Source organism: Mytilus californianus, unplaced genomic scaffold, assembly GCF_021869535.1.
Source record: "Mytilus californianus isolate M0D057914Y unplaced genomic scaffold, xbMytCali1.0.p SCAF_2, whole genome shotgun sequence".
NCBI classification, from domain to species: Eukaryota; Metazoa; Mollusca; class Bivalvia; order Mytilida; family Mytilidae; genus Mytilus; species Mytilus californianus.
In genome coordinates, this window is record NW_026262668.1 from 138,663,303 (window position 1) to 138,681,529 (window position 18,227).

General features: G+C 34.0%; 2 protein-coding genes across 2 annotated transcripts in view; both read right to left on the reverse strand.

Annotated features, from left to right (window-relative positions):
• LOC127731221 (uncharacterized HTH-type transcriptional regulator YjiR-like) overlaps window positions 1-9,237 on the reverse strand; it is a 48,713-nt gene extending 39,476 nt beyond the window's left edge. Inside the window, exons 1-2 of the mRNA XM_052240187.1 lie at window positions 9,049-9,237; window positions 813-925 (exon numbers count right to left, since the gene is read on the reverse strand). Coding sequence (XP_052096147.1) covers window positions 813-925; window positions 9,049-9,204 — 269 coding nt within the window. The 5' untranslated portion in view covers window positions 9,205-9,237. The remainder of the gene's footprint in view (window positions 1-812; window positions 926-9,048) is intronic.
• Window positions 9,238-10,994: 1,757 nt separating this feature from the next.
• On the reverse strand, window positions 10,995-13,772 carry LOC127731222 (toll-like receptor 4). The gene has a single exon (XM_052240188.1). It carries the CDS (start codon window positions 13,508-13,510, stop codon window positions 11,018-11,020), a length of 2,493 nt encoding a protein of 830 aa, XP_052096148.1. The 5' UTR covers window positions 13,511-13,772; the 3' UTR covers window positions 10,995-11,017.
• Between the last annotated feature and the right edge of the window lie 4,455 nt (window positions 13,773-18,227).

An 18,227-nucleotide genomic window follows, 5' to 3' on the forward strand; every position in this document is an offset into this window, starting at 1 on the left:
CTTCAACCTTGTCTTACTTATATCACCTAAATTTCTCGACCTCATCAAATATCATGAAGCTTAAATACTGGGGCTTTGTGGGAAAAATTTGGTTGATTATGTAGGGAATCACTGAAGCATGACTGGAGACCCCCCATCCCCCCTCCAAATGTTCTGGATCCGCCACTGGCAGTGCTTAATTTCTATGAGTGATTTGAAAGGAGATATGAAGTATACGTAATTGATTTAGACATTAACCAAATTAAACAACTTCTCCAATGGACATGTCATTAGTTAATTTACAATCATGATTTTAAGTTTTTAATCCTCCCAAATCTAGCTATGATATATAGAATAGTTGTGAATACATGTACAAAAAATATCGTAATAGCAAAAAAATGAATATTACTTAAAACAAAACAATGAGCAGATAGTATTGTTTTGATGTTTATTGACCATTTATACTATCTATATATATGCTATATAAGAAAAAGAGAAATAAAAGAAAATTATAAATTTCAAATACGAAAATACTGTTGTCATTTTAAAAGAACGGTCTCTCACAAAATATTATGTCAATCCGGTATGTTAAGCTTTGAAGGATTAGTACGATAAGGACCTTATTTAACACCCAACATTAAACGACATACTGCTTCATAACGTGTTTGGTAAAATTTGTTGATTTATTTGCAAGGCTATTCTGAATGAATTAATCTACAAAGCGAGAACACTTTCCACTTTCATCAGCTAAGAGACGGCTAGATTTTTTTAGAAAAGCTATTACTTGTAATAGATTATAATTTTCATTTGACCGCACAGGAGTGTGCAATTACCTGTCGACGTCATTTCCGTATTCTGATGATAGAAACCTAGCTAACTGGTCCAAAAAGTCTGGATCCCCTTTCATAGGACCGTACTGGAATATGTATTTCTCATCTTCATTTGTCTACAAATTATAAACAGCAAAATTAACTGAGAACAACACCACTGTGTGAATTTAAATATGACCAATCTTTTTTGCTCTTAATCCGAAATGCTGAAAGCAGCAATTATCGGTATTGCTATGAGTTAAATCATATGAAACGAGTTTCTTGAAATTATAATGTTTAGGAAATAGTTGAACCAATGCATGTATATAACTAAACTAAGTCCAGCCTCTGAGCACAATTTTTACATTTATTACGAATCAATAACATAAAATCGACAAAAAATATTTCATACAGTGAAAACTTTGCCTGCTGATTAACTTTTATAGTTTTATTCTCGAAGTTTACCGACCGCAACTTAAATAAACAATCAACACAAAATCATTTAGCATGTTAAAAATAAGTGAGATGATAGACATTCAATAGAGCGATGTGTTACGGTCACTGGATAGTAAAAGCTGTCGGCGAGTTAGAGTACGGGAAGACAATAATTCAATAAGATTATTAGCAGTGTATATCTGAAGATTTTGATAAGATACAGGCTTTTCTTTAAAAAAAAAGTCCGTGTACTGGTGTTTTACAGTAAAACTTATCCATTCAAGTATATAAAACATATTTAATTTTTTTTTTAATTTGAAGAATCATATGACTTTAAATAATATATTTTGTCATCAAACCACTAAATTAACGAAATTGTTTAAAACTAGCATTATAATTTCCTGAGGCAACGTTGACCTTATATGGTTATGGTTGTTCTACTTTGGCATTTGTTACGTTTTATGATGATTGTTTGCTTAACAATGGCAAATATTCCATCCTTGACAATATTGACAATAAATTCATTAGGTAGGGTCTGTAAAGTGGATCGCTCCGGTTAAAAAATGTTCTCTTGAAAAAAAAGAGAAGATAGCAAAGGAGCATTCATAAGTCCAATAAAAACAGACTAATCAATGCCATGGCCAAAAACAGACTAATCAATACCATGGCCTAAAACAGACTAATCTATACCATGGCCAAAAACAGACTAATCAATACCATACAAAAATACAGACTAATCAATACCATAGCCAAATACAGACTAATCAATACCATGGCCAAATACAGACTAATCAATACAATAACCAAATACAGACTAATCAATACCATGGCCAAATACAGACTAATCAATACCATGGCCAAATACAGACTAATCAATACCATGGCCTAAAACAGACTAATCAATACCATGGCCTAAAACAGACTAATCAATACCATGGCATTAAACAGACTAATCAATACTATGGCCAAATACAAAATCTACGAAATAAGTAGAGACTAATCAATACCATGGCCAAAACAGACTAATCAATACCATGGCCAAAAACAGACTAATCAATATAATGGCCAAAAACAGACTTATCAATACCATGGCCAAAAACAGACTAATCAATACCATGACCAAATAAAAACAGACTAATCAATACCATGGCCAAATACAAAATCGACGAAATAAAAACAGACTATTCAATACCATGGCCAAATGCAAAATCGACGAAATAAAAACAGACTTATCAATACCATGGCCAAATACAAAATCGACGAAATAAAAACTGACTTATCAATACCATAGCCAAAACAAAATCGACGAAAGGACAAACAGACTAATCAATACCATGGCCAAAAACAAATTTGACGAAATAAAAACAGACTAATCAATACCATGGCCAAATACAAAATATACGAAATAAAAACACTAATCAATACTACGGCCAAAAACAAAATCGACGAAATAAAAACAGACTAATCAATACCATGGCTAAATACATAATATACGAAATAAAAACAGACTAATCAATACCATGGCTAAATACAAAATCGACGAAATAAAAACAGATTTATCAATACCATGCCTGAATACAAAATCTACGAAATAAGTAGAGACTAATCAATACCATGGCCAAAACAGACTAATCAATACCATGGCCAAAAACAGACTAATCAATACCATGGCCAAAAACAGACTTATCAATACCATGGCCAAAAACAGACTAATCAATACCATGACCAAATAAAAACAGACTATTCAATACCATGGCCAAAAACAAAATCGACGAAATAAAAAAAGACTAATCAATACCATGGCCAAAAACAAAAACGACGAAATAAAAACAGACCAAGCAATACCATGGCCAAAAACAAAATCGACGAATAAAAACAGACTATTCAATATCATGGCCAAAAACAAAATCGACGAAATAAAAACAGACTAATCAATACCATGGCCAAAAACAAAAACGACGAAATAAAAACAGAAAAGCAATACCATGGCCAAAAACAAAATCGACGAATAAAAACAGACTATTCAATCCATGGCCAAAAAAAAATCGACGAAATAAAAACAGACTAATCAATACCATGGCAAAAAACAAAATTGACGAAATAAAAACAGACAAAGCAATACCATAGCCAAAAACAAAATCGACGAAATAAAAACAGACTATTCAATACCATGGCCAAAAACAAAATCGACGAAATAAAAAAAAACTAATCAATACCATGGCCAAAAACAAAAACGACGAAATAAAAACAGACAAAGCAATACCATGGCCAAAAACAAAATCGACGAATAAAAACAGACTATTCAATACCATGGCCAAAAACAAAATCGACGAAATAAAAACAGACTAATCAATACCATGGCCAAAAACAAAAACGACGAAATAAAAACAGACAAAGCAATACCATGGCCAAAAACAAAATCGACGAATAAAAACAGACTATTCAATACCATGGCCAAAAAAAAAATCGACGAAGTAAAAACAGACTACTCAATACCATGGCCAAAAACAAAATCGACGAAATAAAAACAGACAAAGCAATACCATGGCCAAAAACAAAATCGACGAAATAAAAACAGACTATTCAATACCATGGCCAAAAACAAAATCGACGAAATAAAAACAGACTAATCAATACCGTGGCCAAAAACAAAAACGACGAAATAAAAACAGACAAAGCAATACCATGGCCAAAAACAAAATCGACGAATAAAAACAGACTATTCAATACCATGGCCAAAAAAAAAATCGACGAAATAAAAACAGACTAATCAATACCATGGCCAAAAACAAAAACGACGAAATAAAAACAGGCTATTCAATACCATGGCCAAAAACAAAATCGATGAAATGAAAACAGACTATTCAATACCATGGCCAAATACAAAATCGACGAAAGGACAAACAGACTAATCAATACCATGGCCAAATACAGACTAATAAATACCATGGCCTAAAACAGACTAATCAATACCATGGCCTAAAACAGACTAATCAATACCATGGCATTAAACAGACTAATCAATACTATGGCCAAATACAAAATCTACGAAATAAGTAGAGACTAATCAATACCATGGCCAAAACAGACTAATCAATACCATGGCCAAAACAGACTAATCAATATAATGGCCAAAAACAGACTTATCAATACCATGGCCAAAAACAGACTAATCAATACCATGACCAAATAAAAACAGACTAATCAATACCATGGCCAAATACAAAATCGACGAAATAAAAACAGACTATTCAATACCATGGCCAAATGCAAAATCGACGAAATAAAAACAGACTTATCAATACCATGGCCAAATACAAAATCGACGAAATAAAAACTGACTTATCAATACCATGGCCAAAACAAAATCGACGAAAGGACAAACAGACTAATCAATACCATGGCCAAAAGCAAATTTGACGAAATAAAAACAGACTAATCAATACCATGGCCAAATACAAAATATACGAAATAAAAACACTAATCAATACTACGGCCAAAAACAAAATCGACGAAATAAAAACAGACTAATCAATACCATGGCTAAATACATAATATACGAAATAAAAACAGACTAATCAATACCATGGCTAAATACAAAATCGACGAAATAAAAACAGATTTATCAATACCATGCCTGAATACAAAATCTACGAAATAAGTAGAGACTAATCAATACCATGGCCAAAACAGACTAATCAATACCATGGCCAAAAACAGACTAATCAATACCATGGCCAAAAACAGACTTATCAATACCATGGCCAAAAACAGACTAATCAATACCATGACCAAATAAAAACAGACTATTCAATACCATGGCCAAAAACAAAATCGACGAAATAAAAAAAGACTAATCAATACCATGGCCAAAAACAAAAACGACGAAATAAAAACAGACCAAGCAATACCATGGCCAAAAACAAAATCGACGAATAAAAACAGACTATTCAATATCATGGCCAAAAACAAAATCGACGAAATAAAAACAGACTAATCAATACCATGGCCAAAAACAAAAACGACGAAATAAAAACAGAAAAGCAATACCATGGCCAAAAACAAAATCGACGAATAAAAACAGACTATTCAATACCATGGCCAAAAAAAAATCGACGAAATAAAAACAGACTAATCAATACCATGGCAAAAAACAAAATTGACGAAATAAAAACAGACAAAGCAATACCATAGCCAAAAACAAAATCGACGAAATAAAAACAGACTATTCAATACCATGGCCAAAAACAAAATCGACGAAATAAAAAAGGACTAATCAATACCATGGCCAAAAACAAAAACGACGAAATAAAAACAGACAAAGCAATACCATGGCCAAAAACAAAATCGACGAATAAAAACAGACTATTCAATACCATGGCCAAAAACAAAATCGACGAAATAAAAACAGACTAATCAATACCATGGCCAAAAACAAAAACGATGAAATAAAAACAGACAAAGCAATACCATGGCCAAAAACAAAATCGACGAATAAAAACAGACTATTCAATACCATGGCCAAAAAAAAATCGACGAAATAAAAACAGACTAATCAATACCATGGCCAAAAACAAAATCGACGAAATAAAAACAGACAAAGCAATACCATGGCCAAAAATAAAATCGACGAAATAAAAACAGACTATTCAATACCATGGCCAAAAACAAAATCGACGAAATAAAAAAAGACTAATCAATACCATGGCCAAAAACAAAAACGACGAAATAAAAACAGACAAAGCAATACCATGGCCAAAAACAAAATCGACGAATAAAAACAGACTATTCAATACCATGGCCAAAAACAAAATCGACGAAATAAAAACAGACTAATCAATACCATGGCAAAAAACAAAAACGACGAAATAAAAACAGACAAAGCAATACCATGGCCAAAAACAAAATCGACGAATAAAAACAGACTATTCAATACCATGGCCAAAAACAAAATCGACGAAATAAAAACAGACTAATCAATACCATGGCCAAAAAAAAAATCGACGAAATAAAAACAGACTAATCAATACCATGGCCAAAAACAAAATCGACGAAATAGAAACAGGCTATTCAATACCATGGCCAAAAACAAAATCGATGAAATGAAAACAGACTATTCAATACCATAGCCAAATACAAAATCGACGAAAGGACAAACAGACTAATCAATACCATGGCCAAAAACAGGCTATTCAATACCATGGCCAAAAACAAAATCGATGAAATAAAAACAGACTATTCAATACCATGGCCAAAAACAAAATAGACGAAATAAAAACAGACTATTCAATACCATGTCCAAAAACAAAATCGACGAAATAAAAACAGGCCTATACAGACCCCTCAAAGAGTGTAGATAGTGTAGAGAGCTTGCATTCTTCATGAACGATTCATCGTCCCCATTCCGACTGAATGTTGTTGCGAAATTATACACCCCATCGCAGGTCAACAGACGCTTCCTCGGGAGTAGTTTTTCAAGTTGAATAGTTCAATATGTTTTGGTATGAAGCGAGACTAGAAAGTGTCTTTTTTCTGTATAATTTGTTTTGGTGCCTTGCACAAGATCACGTGTTCCAATACTGATTGTGGCGTTGTTTAATAAAAAAAAATGCAGCAACCGACTACATGGTTTGATTGCCGATGAGACAATTATCCACTAGAGTCCAAATGACGCGGCTGTAAGTTACAGCCGAGAATGTAAGCAACTATGGGTCACCAATGAGAAAACCCATACCGTATAGTCAGCTATAAAGGCCCCAACAGGACAAATTGGGAGATATTTGAAGTTGCTTTCAGTGACTTGGGCATTCTTTAATAAGGTATAATTTGTTTTTTATTTTTGTTTCTTTGTTACCTACTATAACAGTATACACAGTACCCAAATTGCACCGAGTATCCAATTTCCAACCATTTTGCCAAAAAAGTAGTAGAAATCATACAGATTTTCTTAGAGACTAAATTCAACTTTTAAAAATGAGTAATTAGGATGTTACCGGCATCCATTTCTTACATAATGCATAGTAATTATGGACTATTGTACAATTATTTTAAAAATGATGAGAAATAAAACGAAACATCAGTTATTCGAGTTTTACGGATGTGTATTAAAGCGTGGGTTCAATTTAGGTACTCCTCATTACAGAATATTGGGTCGTTTGTAGGTCGGTTGAGACCAATTTTTCTTTGATTCAGTATGGATTCAAAATTAAATTTGTGGAACTATATAGTACTGTAACAACGATACGTCTACAAAATAAACACAGAATGGAAACTGTTGTCTATTTCTAAAATAAACCTAGGGGAAAAACTGTCAGAATAGGCATAATCTGGGTACCCATACGTTACATCTACTTTAGAGCTTTATAGTGTTTGCCTGTACTGGTTTTAATTGTATGTTCTTTTATCATATTTATATACGTTTTGTAAATCTTCTGGTCGAGAATACATTGCATATTTTTCACCTAGTCAATTCAAATATGTAATAAACAAATATACCTTAATATCCTACTGTTTAGAGATATATGGGGCCGAAATTTCAGATATTAACTCAAAATTTCCGTTTCTTGGACAATTTCTATTCTTTGGACAGACCATGGAAGTATTATATTGACATTTCATTTTACTTCCATGGACAGACATACCCAACTTTTGTGTTTCAAAAGATAAACACATGATTTGTAAAAACATTTGGAGTATCGTCTTTACACAAGTATGCCATAAATTTGTGTAAACATTTTTTGCAAATAATTCAATTCTATCAAATTATCATGATTTTAGGAAAAACCGGTATTTCTTGCTGTATATCTACCTAATTTAAAAAAAAATTATCGGTGGATTGTTCATAAAAAATGGTACAAATAATCTTCATACATAATCAAGCCAAACGTCATTTTTAAAAAGAGGACCATGTAGCTGGAGGGTTGGGCGCCCGCTAACATGTTTAACCTCGCCGCATTCTGTATGTGCCTGTCCCAAGTCAGGAGCCTGTAATTCAGTGGTTGTCGTTTGTTGCTGTGTTACATATTTGTTTTTCGTTCATTATTTTGTACATAAATTAGGCCGTTAGTTTTCTCGTTTCAATTGTTTTACATTTGTCATTTCGGGGCCTTTTATAGCTGACTATGCGGTATGGGCTTTGCTCATTGCTGAAGGCCGTACGGTGACCTATAGTTGTTAATTTCTGTGTCATTTGGTCTCTTGTGGAGAGTTGTCTCATTGGCAATCATACCACATCTTTTTTTTTTTTACATGTACTCGTTTTCAAGTTAATGATTAAAATCAGTCGAAAAATGCATCGTTTCCCGAATTGTCACAGTTTGAAGTCGCGAGAAATAATATTTTACGTTAGCAAAGTCATATCTCTTTTTTAAAATGTGTTTTGTTATTTTGAGAATTGATTGTTTTGTGTTAAATTCATTCTCGGAACGATTATTATGGTACAGACAATTCTGTCTATTGTTGAAGATTGTAAGCTGCCCTCTGGATGTCTTTTGGTTCTTTTGGTCGTTGGGTCGTTGTTGCATTGACGAATCATCATAATTATACATAGGCCTACCGTACATCTCCTTTTGTTCATATTTTAAAACTTTTTCATACTATAAATTTAAACATTTTCGCTTGATGCTACATCGATTATATTGAACTTTAATGTCTTACTTACTTAAGGCTAATATTAATTGTCACAGGTGTGGGTATTCAAATGACACAAATTAATCTTTTTCTTAACCGTTTCAAAACAAAATAATTTTAGGTTACTCATGAAAAAAACACTATGATCTAATTTAACACCATATACAGGGAGACAACTCGTCTTACTTTTACATACCAGTGTTATCCTGGTAGATTCCAGTAAAATGTCTTTACATCCCGAGATTGTGTCTGTCCCTGGAGCACCCATTGCAAGTGGAATAATAGGATTATCATCTTTCTCGTTGTAAAGTTCTAAGTCCTCAAATAAATCTCTTTTAGGCTGTTTTGCCATCTCAATGATAACCGGTAGAAAATCTAATGTATGGTGAACAGTAAAGGACACCTTGGTTTACTGATAAGTTTAACATTGGATACAAAAAAATCATTCTTAATTCAGATATGAAAGTTACTTGAGACACTTTAATGATCTTTTAAGCCTGATTGCAATAAGTTTTGGGGTGTCAATTTTAATAGAATTAAACTTTAAAAAAAAAAACGAAACAAATCAAACAAACACAAATAGACCGAAACCACACACATGGTGTCATTTTAATTATTTAAGAAGGGTATACAGGTGTATGTTTGTCCAATCGTATGTGTTTCCATCAGCCCGTCCGTCCGCCCTATAAAGTTTTCTTCGCATTATTCTCATGAACTTATTTTATATTCACTGCACGATAAAAGGCCTAAAAGCACTAGTGGCCTTATGTTTATACAGATAGCAGAACAAGAAAACGGTCATCATACATATTCTCCTTAATTTCTGAATATTATAATGAAAGTACTTCAGTAAACTGTGTATGGCTATATAAATTGTCATCCTTTACGATAGATAAAAAACAGCTGATCTTCAAGGTATACCATCCACTTGCCACTATAAACCATGTATTGTGGTTACAACCCTAGCGACGAAGAAAGGCATTACACGACTAACGAAAGCTATATTTTTATATGGCCTAGTTGGTCGAGTGGTCCAGGGCGCCGGATACAGTGCAGGCGGTGTTGCTGAACGAAATTTGCAGACCTACCATTATTGGTCTAAGTTTGAGACGAAGTATATATGTATATATATGTATAAAGTGCCCAGAAAATCAACCTAACAATGTCAGAGTAGATCTGATTCTTTACTTCCTCTCCTTAATGGTCTAATTTGAGACGAAGTATATATGTATATATGTATAAAGTGCCTAGAAAATAAACCTAACAATGTCAGAGTAGATCTGATTCTTTACTTCCTCCCCAGCTGGGGCTGGAGCCTGTACTTTTCACTTCTACGGCAACACCGCCTAGCATTGCGCAGACGCCTTATCCCCTCCTATAACTATAGCTGTTAAAAAAAATCAGCTTTCGTTTCGGAAGGTGTTACCTTCTCGTAGGTATTAAACAAGAACGCCTAATCACAATTCACGAAGTATTTTTAAGTATACAGGAATGATCATCTACGCATCTCATCAGTATAATATATATATATATTATCGCGGAATTGCCACGATGTCACAGAAGCAAGGGTTCGAATCCCGCTGAGGGAAGAACAAAAATTTGGGAACGCAAATTGCAGATCTAACATTGTTTGGCTAAATTTGAGACGAATTATATATATATATATTATGGTGTTAGCCCTGCATATATAATATTCATAGCATGTAAAGCAGTACGACCTTTTCCTTTCTGTTTTTTTTTCAAAATTTCTATTAATATCTAGAAATAAATACACAACCAACTTTGTCAACATATTTGGAAGGGTCATAGACAACAATCTGTGACTATAAGTTTTCGTCACCAGGGATTTTCACATATATATTTCATTTCATATAAAATTAATCTAGGTTGGGTTTTTTTCAAAACATTATTTTGGGGTCATTTCTGATTTTAAGCAACTTGGTGCCATTAGAAGCAGAATTGTTACGGGTTTGTTTGATTATGACATACATAATATAAATATAATAACGCAAACTTGACGATACCTCTCCATCGACAATATTTCTGTGTGATTTAGAGCTCTAAATGTTTTAAAGGCACTTGTCCATAGATTGCTTTTGGTATGCCTCACGTCTCCTTTATTCGTGTAATAATTACAATTGGTTAACTTTTTATTAGATTTTATTTTACATTACGACTGCTTCATATAATCTTTTCCAAAATAAATGTTCAAAATTGTCATTTTGATTTGTACAAATTGTTTCGTCAACTTCTAAACAAGTCACTTTGTTCCAAATTCTCTGTAAAGAGATTGGCATTTGTGATGTAGAAAGTTTGTCCAACAGGACAACGACCAACATATCTCTGTTGTCTTGAAACATTTTCATCCTCGCCATATCAAGTTCAAACTCGCACCATGAACTTTTCAAGAATTCATGACTGATAACAAGAACTACTTTTTTGCTTTCAAAAATGGCGTCTATGATATTATCCATAATAAGCTTCCCAGCTGCAAAATCTCTATCGTGTAAACATAACGCCAAACCATTTGTCTTTTCCAAATAATTAACGAGAGGCCCACAAACCCATTCTTCGTCTTCATTACAATAAGCAACAAATGCATTATACTTGTACTCTTTAGAATCTCCTTCCAGTGCTGTGTAATGGCGGTACTTCCGGCGGATATGAAGGTGCAAAAAATGCAGAGTTATTCTATATTTGTATGCTATGGAACTTGATGTGAAAATGAAAAGAATAACAACCACAAGGATTATCGTTATGTTAAGCCATGTCTTACTGAGACATTTACTTTCGATGAATTCAAGATGTTTGTATGCATAAACTGTTGATTTTAGGCTGTTATCAATATAAACACACGAGTAGTTACGGTTTTCATCTAGTGTCACTTTTGTTTCCTGAAGCCATTTCACAAAATCGATCGAATCACAATTGCAAACGAAATGGTTGTCATTCAAAAGAAGCTCAAATTTAATATTATTCTCACGTTGGTAGTTCTCCAGTTGGTTCATATCAGATTTCTGCAGAAGAGCAATCTGATTCTGCACGAGACTTAATTTCATCAAATTTGAAAATTTGCTGATATGAATTGGGAATTTGGAAAACTTGTTTTTTGATAAGTCTAATGAAATGAGTGAACGGTACTGCGATATGAACATGTTTTGATTGAATGTAATAAACCCATTGTCTGAGAAGTCAATATGTCTCAGCCCAAATAATTGTTTTAAAAAATCACCATTTATATCATTTTGCAATCCGACATTTAAATGTGTTCTTCTGCTAATCAGTGTTTTTAGATTTGGCATAAAACTGATCATATTGAGATCAAGGTAACTACAATTAAAATCCGATATGTCAATTGTTTGTAAATGTGGGAGTCCATAGAAATGGCCAAGACAATGTTTGAATTTATTACCAGCTAGATTCATGTTATCAAGTTTATCAGCATTTGTTAAATTTATATTACTTAAACCAGTACCTTTTACACCAATATATGATATATCGAGATATTGCAAATTATGTGGTAATTGAAAGTAATACGTTATTCGGCCAGAGGAATATTTTGTACCTGTGATATCTAAACGACGTCCATAATATTTGTTTTTCTTAACTTTCGTTTTGACGAGTATCGTGGCTTGATTCGATATATCCAACCAGCGTAAGTTTATCAGTTGAGCCATTTCTAGAAGAGTAGTTCGTTCACCAGAAATTTCATTTTCTTTAAGAATAAGTTTTTCTAGACAATGTTTATGTTTCATTAGATGTATTCCTCCCGCCTGTATAACACTTATTTGGTTACGAGTCAAGTCGACTTCTTTCACGCAGACTGCTCCAAGCATTGAAAACTGTGACGCCAACAATACGTCAGTAGCTGCGGAAGTTCTGAAATTGTGTCTAAAGTTTATTGATGTTATATTTCTGTCCATAAGACCGTTCAGTAATTCAAGAAGATTAGACACCCTGACATGCAAGTTCATTGAAATATCGAGACTTTCTAATGACTGAAATGGGCTGAGAGCACCTGCTTCCACATACGTTATCTTACATTCAAGAATCAGTTCCTTCAGTTGTATATTCTTAAAAGCATCGAATGTGTTGTTGTCTATCCTAGTTATTATACACGGGTCAAAATTAAGATATATTAATTTACGGAGAGAACGAAATCCGTTCCCAAAAATTTGGTTGTTAATACCATTGATTGATAATCTCTCTAAGTTTGATAATTTTTCTAAAACTTTCTCTGGATAATGACGGAAGTAGTTCTGAGATAAATCTAAAATCCTCAAAACAGACGAGGAATCAAATACATGATCCGGTAGAGAATGTATACCAAGAAAGTTCTTGCTCAAGTCCAATGAAGTCAGTTTAACTAATCCAGAAAACGCTTTTGACTCGATAACTGATATCTGAGCGGATAATAATTTCAAACTAGAAACATGTTTTAGTCCGGAAAATGAGAAGTTTAAAATAATGGGCAACTTATTGTCAGACATGTCCAAATATGTGGTATCGTTAGGAATATTTCTAGGCACATTCCGGAAAGCCCTTCCATGACAATCCGTAAACACATCATTTCCGGTTCTAGTTGTTGTACACTTTGAAGATAGACTTTTACTTATGAGGAATATCGACACAACGTAGACTATCCTCAGAACCTTCATTATAGCTGGTATAAGGCAGAGAATGTAATATTAAATGTTTAGTACTTTTGGTTCTATTAAACTATCAACGGATCTAATTGATTAAGACAGTTATCCTGTGTCAATAAACCTCGGAATTTCCCAGCTAATGTCCTTTTATTTCGGTGATCAGAGTCATATTTTTCCTTCAATGTCTATGGCTCTGAAGTTCCATTTTTGTAAACGTTTGCATTGTAAAGATGGTGATTTATCAACGGATTCAGAAAGTCGTACATTCATATATCAGAACATTTTTAGAATTCTCTTGCAACATTTTAAGTGTGCACTTGAATCAACTTAAAAACAAATACATTGTAAATTTTCTGGAAATAAAAGATAACTATTATATTTATTGTACTTGAAAGAAAATTTGAACAAAAGTTATTGTTAAGATCACTATGCGTATTTGTCTTTTTGGTATTTTCAGAAATGTAGATATCTTCATACGACAATATAAATTAACAGAAAATAACAGAAATGATTCGAAAAACGTACTTGTGATAACAGATAAAAAGTTTAAGAATGTGGAAAATAAAAAAGCACTAAGTAGTTAATATGGGCTAAGTATATATTAGCATATACTGGCAACTCCTCGTCCAATCAAATTGCTTAAATTTACATTCCAAGTTTCATAGTACATAATTTTATCGTGCACAAAGTAACTAAGCATGAATTACTTTGTACACAAAAAAAATATGTACTATAAAACCTTGTGAAGAGAAATTGAAGCAACTTGATGATGATGATGATGAGGAGGAGGAGGAGGAGGAGGAGGAGGAGGAGGAGGAGGAGGAGGAGGAGGAGGAGGAGGAGGATTTTTTTGTCTCGCATATACAAATAGATTACGCCGCCGCCGCCGTCTGACAGGCGAGACTAAAAAAAATGATCATCATCATCATCATCATCATCATCATCATCATCATTATCACCATCATCATCATCATCATCATCATCATCATCATTTTAAAATCCAAAAACTCCCAACTGACCAATGAACTCTGACAATGAGGTCAAGGTCAGATGAAACCTAACATGTACACCTTACAATCATTCCATACACTAAATATAGTTGATCTATTGCATATAGTATTAGAAAATGTGGATAAATTTTGCCTAGTATGTGATCGTGTTTTTGACAGAAGAGTTGTAGTTTCTTTTAATGTACTTGGCATTAACTATCGCCAGACAATTTGTTATTTCGCTGTTCGATGCTTGCAGCTAGATATTTTACAGTATCGCCGTTATCATTTCCATGTAGTTTTGCTCCTGATGAGTCCACATCTATTATTCTGCATGCAATGAGATAGAGAGGATATTCTTATTTGATTACAGTAAATGATAATACATATGTATCACCACTTAAGGCAAACAATTCCATTTTCTACATGTTTTTTAAAAAGACAAAATGTCTGTTCCTTTGTTCTGATTTTCTTGTCTTGTTGTTTTATTAATTCTAAACCGCGTATTTGATCAGGAAAGATTTGAGGTCAACTGTTTATAACTGCATAAATAAAATTGAGAATGGAAATGGGGAATGTGTCAAAAAGACAACAACCCGACCATAGAGCAGACAACAGCATACACTGGGGAAGAGGAGGGGGAACGAATGCGCCTAACTTAAGTTATAAACATGACGCCAAAACAGTTGAATAAAATTTTTGCATTCACTAAAAAATGTCAGGCAAGATGCATATGTCACACATTGTATTGTAGTACCAGGAGGGCTGCCATGACGGATTGCATTTGGGGATATCAACCACAATAGTTTAAGGGGATCATAAATGCATCATTCATCAAAAGTTTTGTAACACTTGGCCCTTGACAGTTTTTTTTATTAATGTAGCATTTTCATTAAACCTTTTAATTTACAACGTTCATTTATTGTTTCTTTTTATCTAACTGTTTAGTTATTGTAAAGGTGGTAGAGTTATTTGTTAAGATCTGAACATCTAATACAGTTAACCTTTACTGTTTAGTCCATTTTTGGTAATATCCTTTTGGCGTTGCTCGGTATTTATACATCCCGCCATTGTGTTATTGTGCTATGGTCATTTTTTGTAGCTGTCTTCCATTTTTGCTTATGTGCTTTGTCTATAGAGTGTCAATATGTTTTTTTTGTTGTTGACATAGTTGTTTGTTTTATATTGATTAAGATTATAACACAATGTTGTCTGCTGTACCCTAATTTTTGACACTTTTACTTTTATGTCTGTTTGTTTTGCTCACACATTGTTGTCAATAAAATGGAATTCTATGCGACTGTCATACCAGTGAGAGGTTTAGCTTGCTATAAAACCAGGTTTCATCCACTTTTTTCTACATAAGGACATGCCTGTACTAAGTCAGGAATATGACAGTTGTATTCCGTTCGTTTGATGTGTTTGAGCTTTTGATTTTGCCATTTGATAAGGGACTTTCTGTTTTGAATTTTCCTTGAAGTTCGGTATTTTTGTTATTTTACTTTTTAGTTAACAAACACTTTCAGGTTTATTTTAGCGAAGCTTGGTTTTCAGTTAGCCTTGTGATTTCAGCAAAGAATAAAAAACAAAACCAAACAATTAACGAACGACAAATGATAACAACATCTCACACTAGGCTAGGTTACATAGTTAAGCTAAAACGATCTGTTATATTTCAAACAGCCCAAAAAACCAACCTATTTGTTTAGCTGAATAGCTACATGTATATAATTAGAACACACACACACACACACACACACACACACACACACACACACACTTTTGGTAAAACTTGTGACCTCTGGGACAGTAAGCCACGGGTCAATCAACACAAACTTTTGGCCTCTGGGACAATCAGCCACGGGTCAATCAACATAATCTTGGGGCCTCTGGGACAGTAAGCCACGGGTCAATCAACACAAAGTTGGGACCTATGGGACAGTAAGCCACGGGTCAATCAACACAATATCTTGGGGCCTCTGGGACAGTAAGCCACGTGTCAATCAACACAATCTTGGGGCCTCTAGGAAAGTAAGCCACGGGTCAATCAACACAATTTTGGGGTCTCTGGGACAGTAAGCCACGGGTCAATCAACACAAACTTGGGACCTATGGGACAGTAAGCCACGGGTCAATCAACACAATCTTGGGGCCTCTGGGACAGTAAGCCACGGGTCAATCAACAAAATCTTGGGGCCTCTGGGAAAGTTAGCCACGGGTCAATCAACACAAACTTGGGGCCTCTGGGACAGTTAGCCACGGGTCAAGGTAAAACTTGGGGCCTCTGAGACAGTGAGCCACGGGTCGATCAACACAAGCTTGGGGCCTCTGGGACAGTAAGCCACGGGTAAATCAACACAGTCCATTGAATTAAATGGAGCCAATATATGAAACGGGTTAAAACAGTTACCAATCTTCTAGCTCAAGGAAAGCGCCACTACACTTCCCCCACTTCAAGAGCTATTAAATAATAATAGTAGAGTAATCTGGCACAAAATGTAATGTATATGCGAACAAATGGGGAAAAACCGGAAAAATAAAATGCTGATTCTTGTAAATCGAACATAATATATAGATATAAGAAGATGTGGTATGAGTGCCAATGAGACAACTCTCCATCCAAGTCACAATTTGTAAAAGTAAACCATTATAGGTCAAAGTACGGCCTTCAACACGGAGCCTAGACTCACACCGAACAGCAAGCTATAAAGGGCCCCAGAAATGATTAGTGTAAAACCATTCAAACAGGAAAACCAACGGTCTAATCTATATAAAATACGAGAAACGAGAAACACTTATGAACCACATCAACAAACGACAACTCTATAAATTCATGATACTTCAACTATGTATTGATATTCGGGTGAAAATCGTCATATTTTATAATTACAGTATTTAATTCGTAGTTTATCTGTTAGTTCTTTTTTGCCTTATAAACTGATGGTCATAGTCTCTTATCTGGTGGCCATAGTCTCTTATCATAAAAAAAGACCCGTTCGATGTTTGGGTGGTCATAGTCTCTTATCATGGAAAAAGACCCGTTTGATGTTTGAGTGGTCATAGTCTCTTATCATCGAAAAAGGCCCGTTTGATGTTTGAGTGGTCATAGTCTTCTTCGGTTGGAATGAATGAACTCAAAGGTGAGTTTCAAAGTCTGCAATCCGACAATTGCAGCTATATCATATCTCCGTATTCTACACAATTAGCTTTGATAATCTGTTTATTGTAAGCGGTTCTGGCTGAATGTTGCTTCAATGAAAGCTAAATAGCATACTAGTATTTAATCAAATCTGCAATGGTGTACTCTTGCCACAAGGATGGTTTCGAGATTGTAGTTAATAAACATGTCATGTTGAACTGTTCCATTAATGCATTGCCATCTATTTGTGAATTTCAATGATGTCAATTCTATTTTATGAAAACCATTACAGACATGGAAATATCGAGACTTTCTAATGACTGAAATGGGCTGAGAGCACCTGCTTCCACATACGTTATCTTACATTCAAGAATCAGTTCCTTCAGTTGTATATTCTTAAAAGCATCGAATGTGTTGTTGTCTATCCTAGTTATTATACACGGGTCAAAATTAAGATATATTAATTTACGGAGAGAACGAAATCCGTTCCCAAAAATTTGGTTGTTAATACCATTGATTGATAATCTCTCTAAGTTTGATAATTTTTCTAAAACTTTCTCTGGATAATGACGGAAGTAGTTCTGAGATAAATCTAAAATCC

Bases quoted from the DNA above. Each gene is read 5' to 3' on its own strand.
- LOC127731222 (XM_052240188.1), bottom strand. From the start codon at position 13,510: ATGAAGGTTCTGAGGATAGTCTACGTTGTGTCGATATTCCTCATAAGT.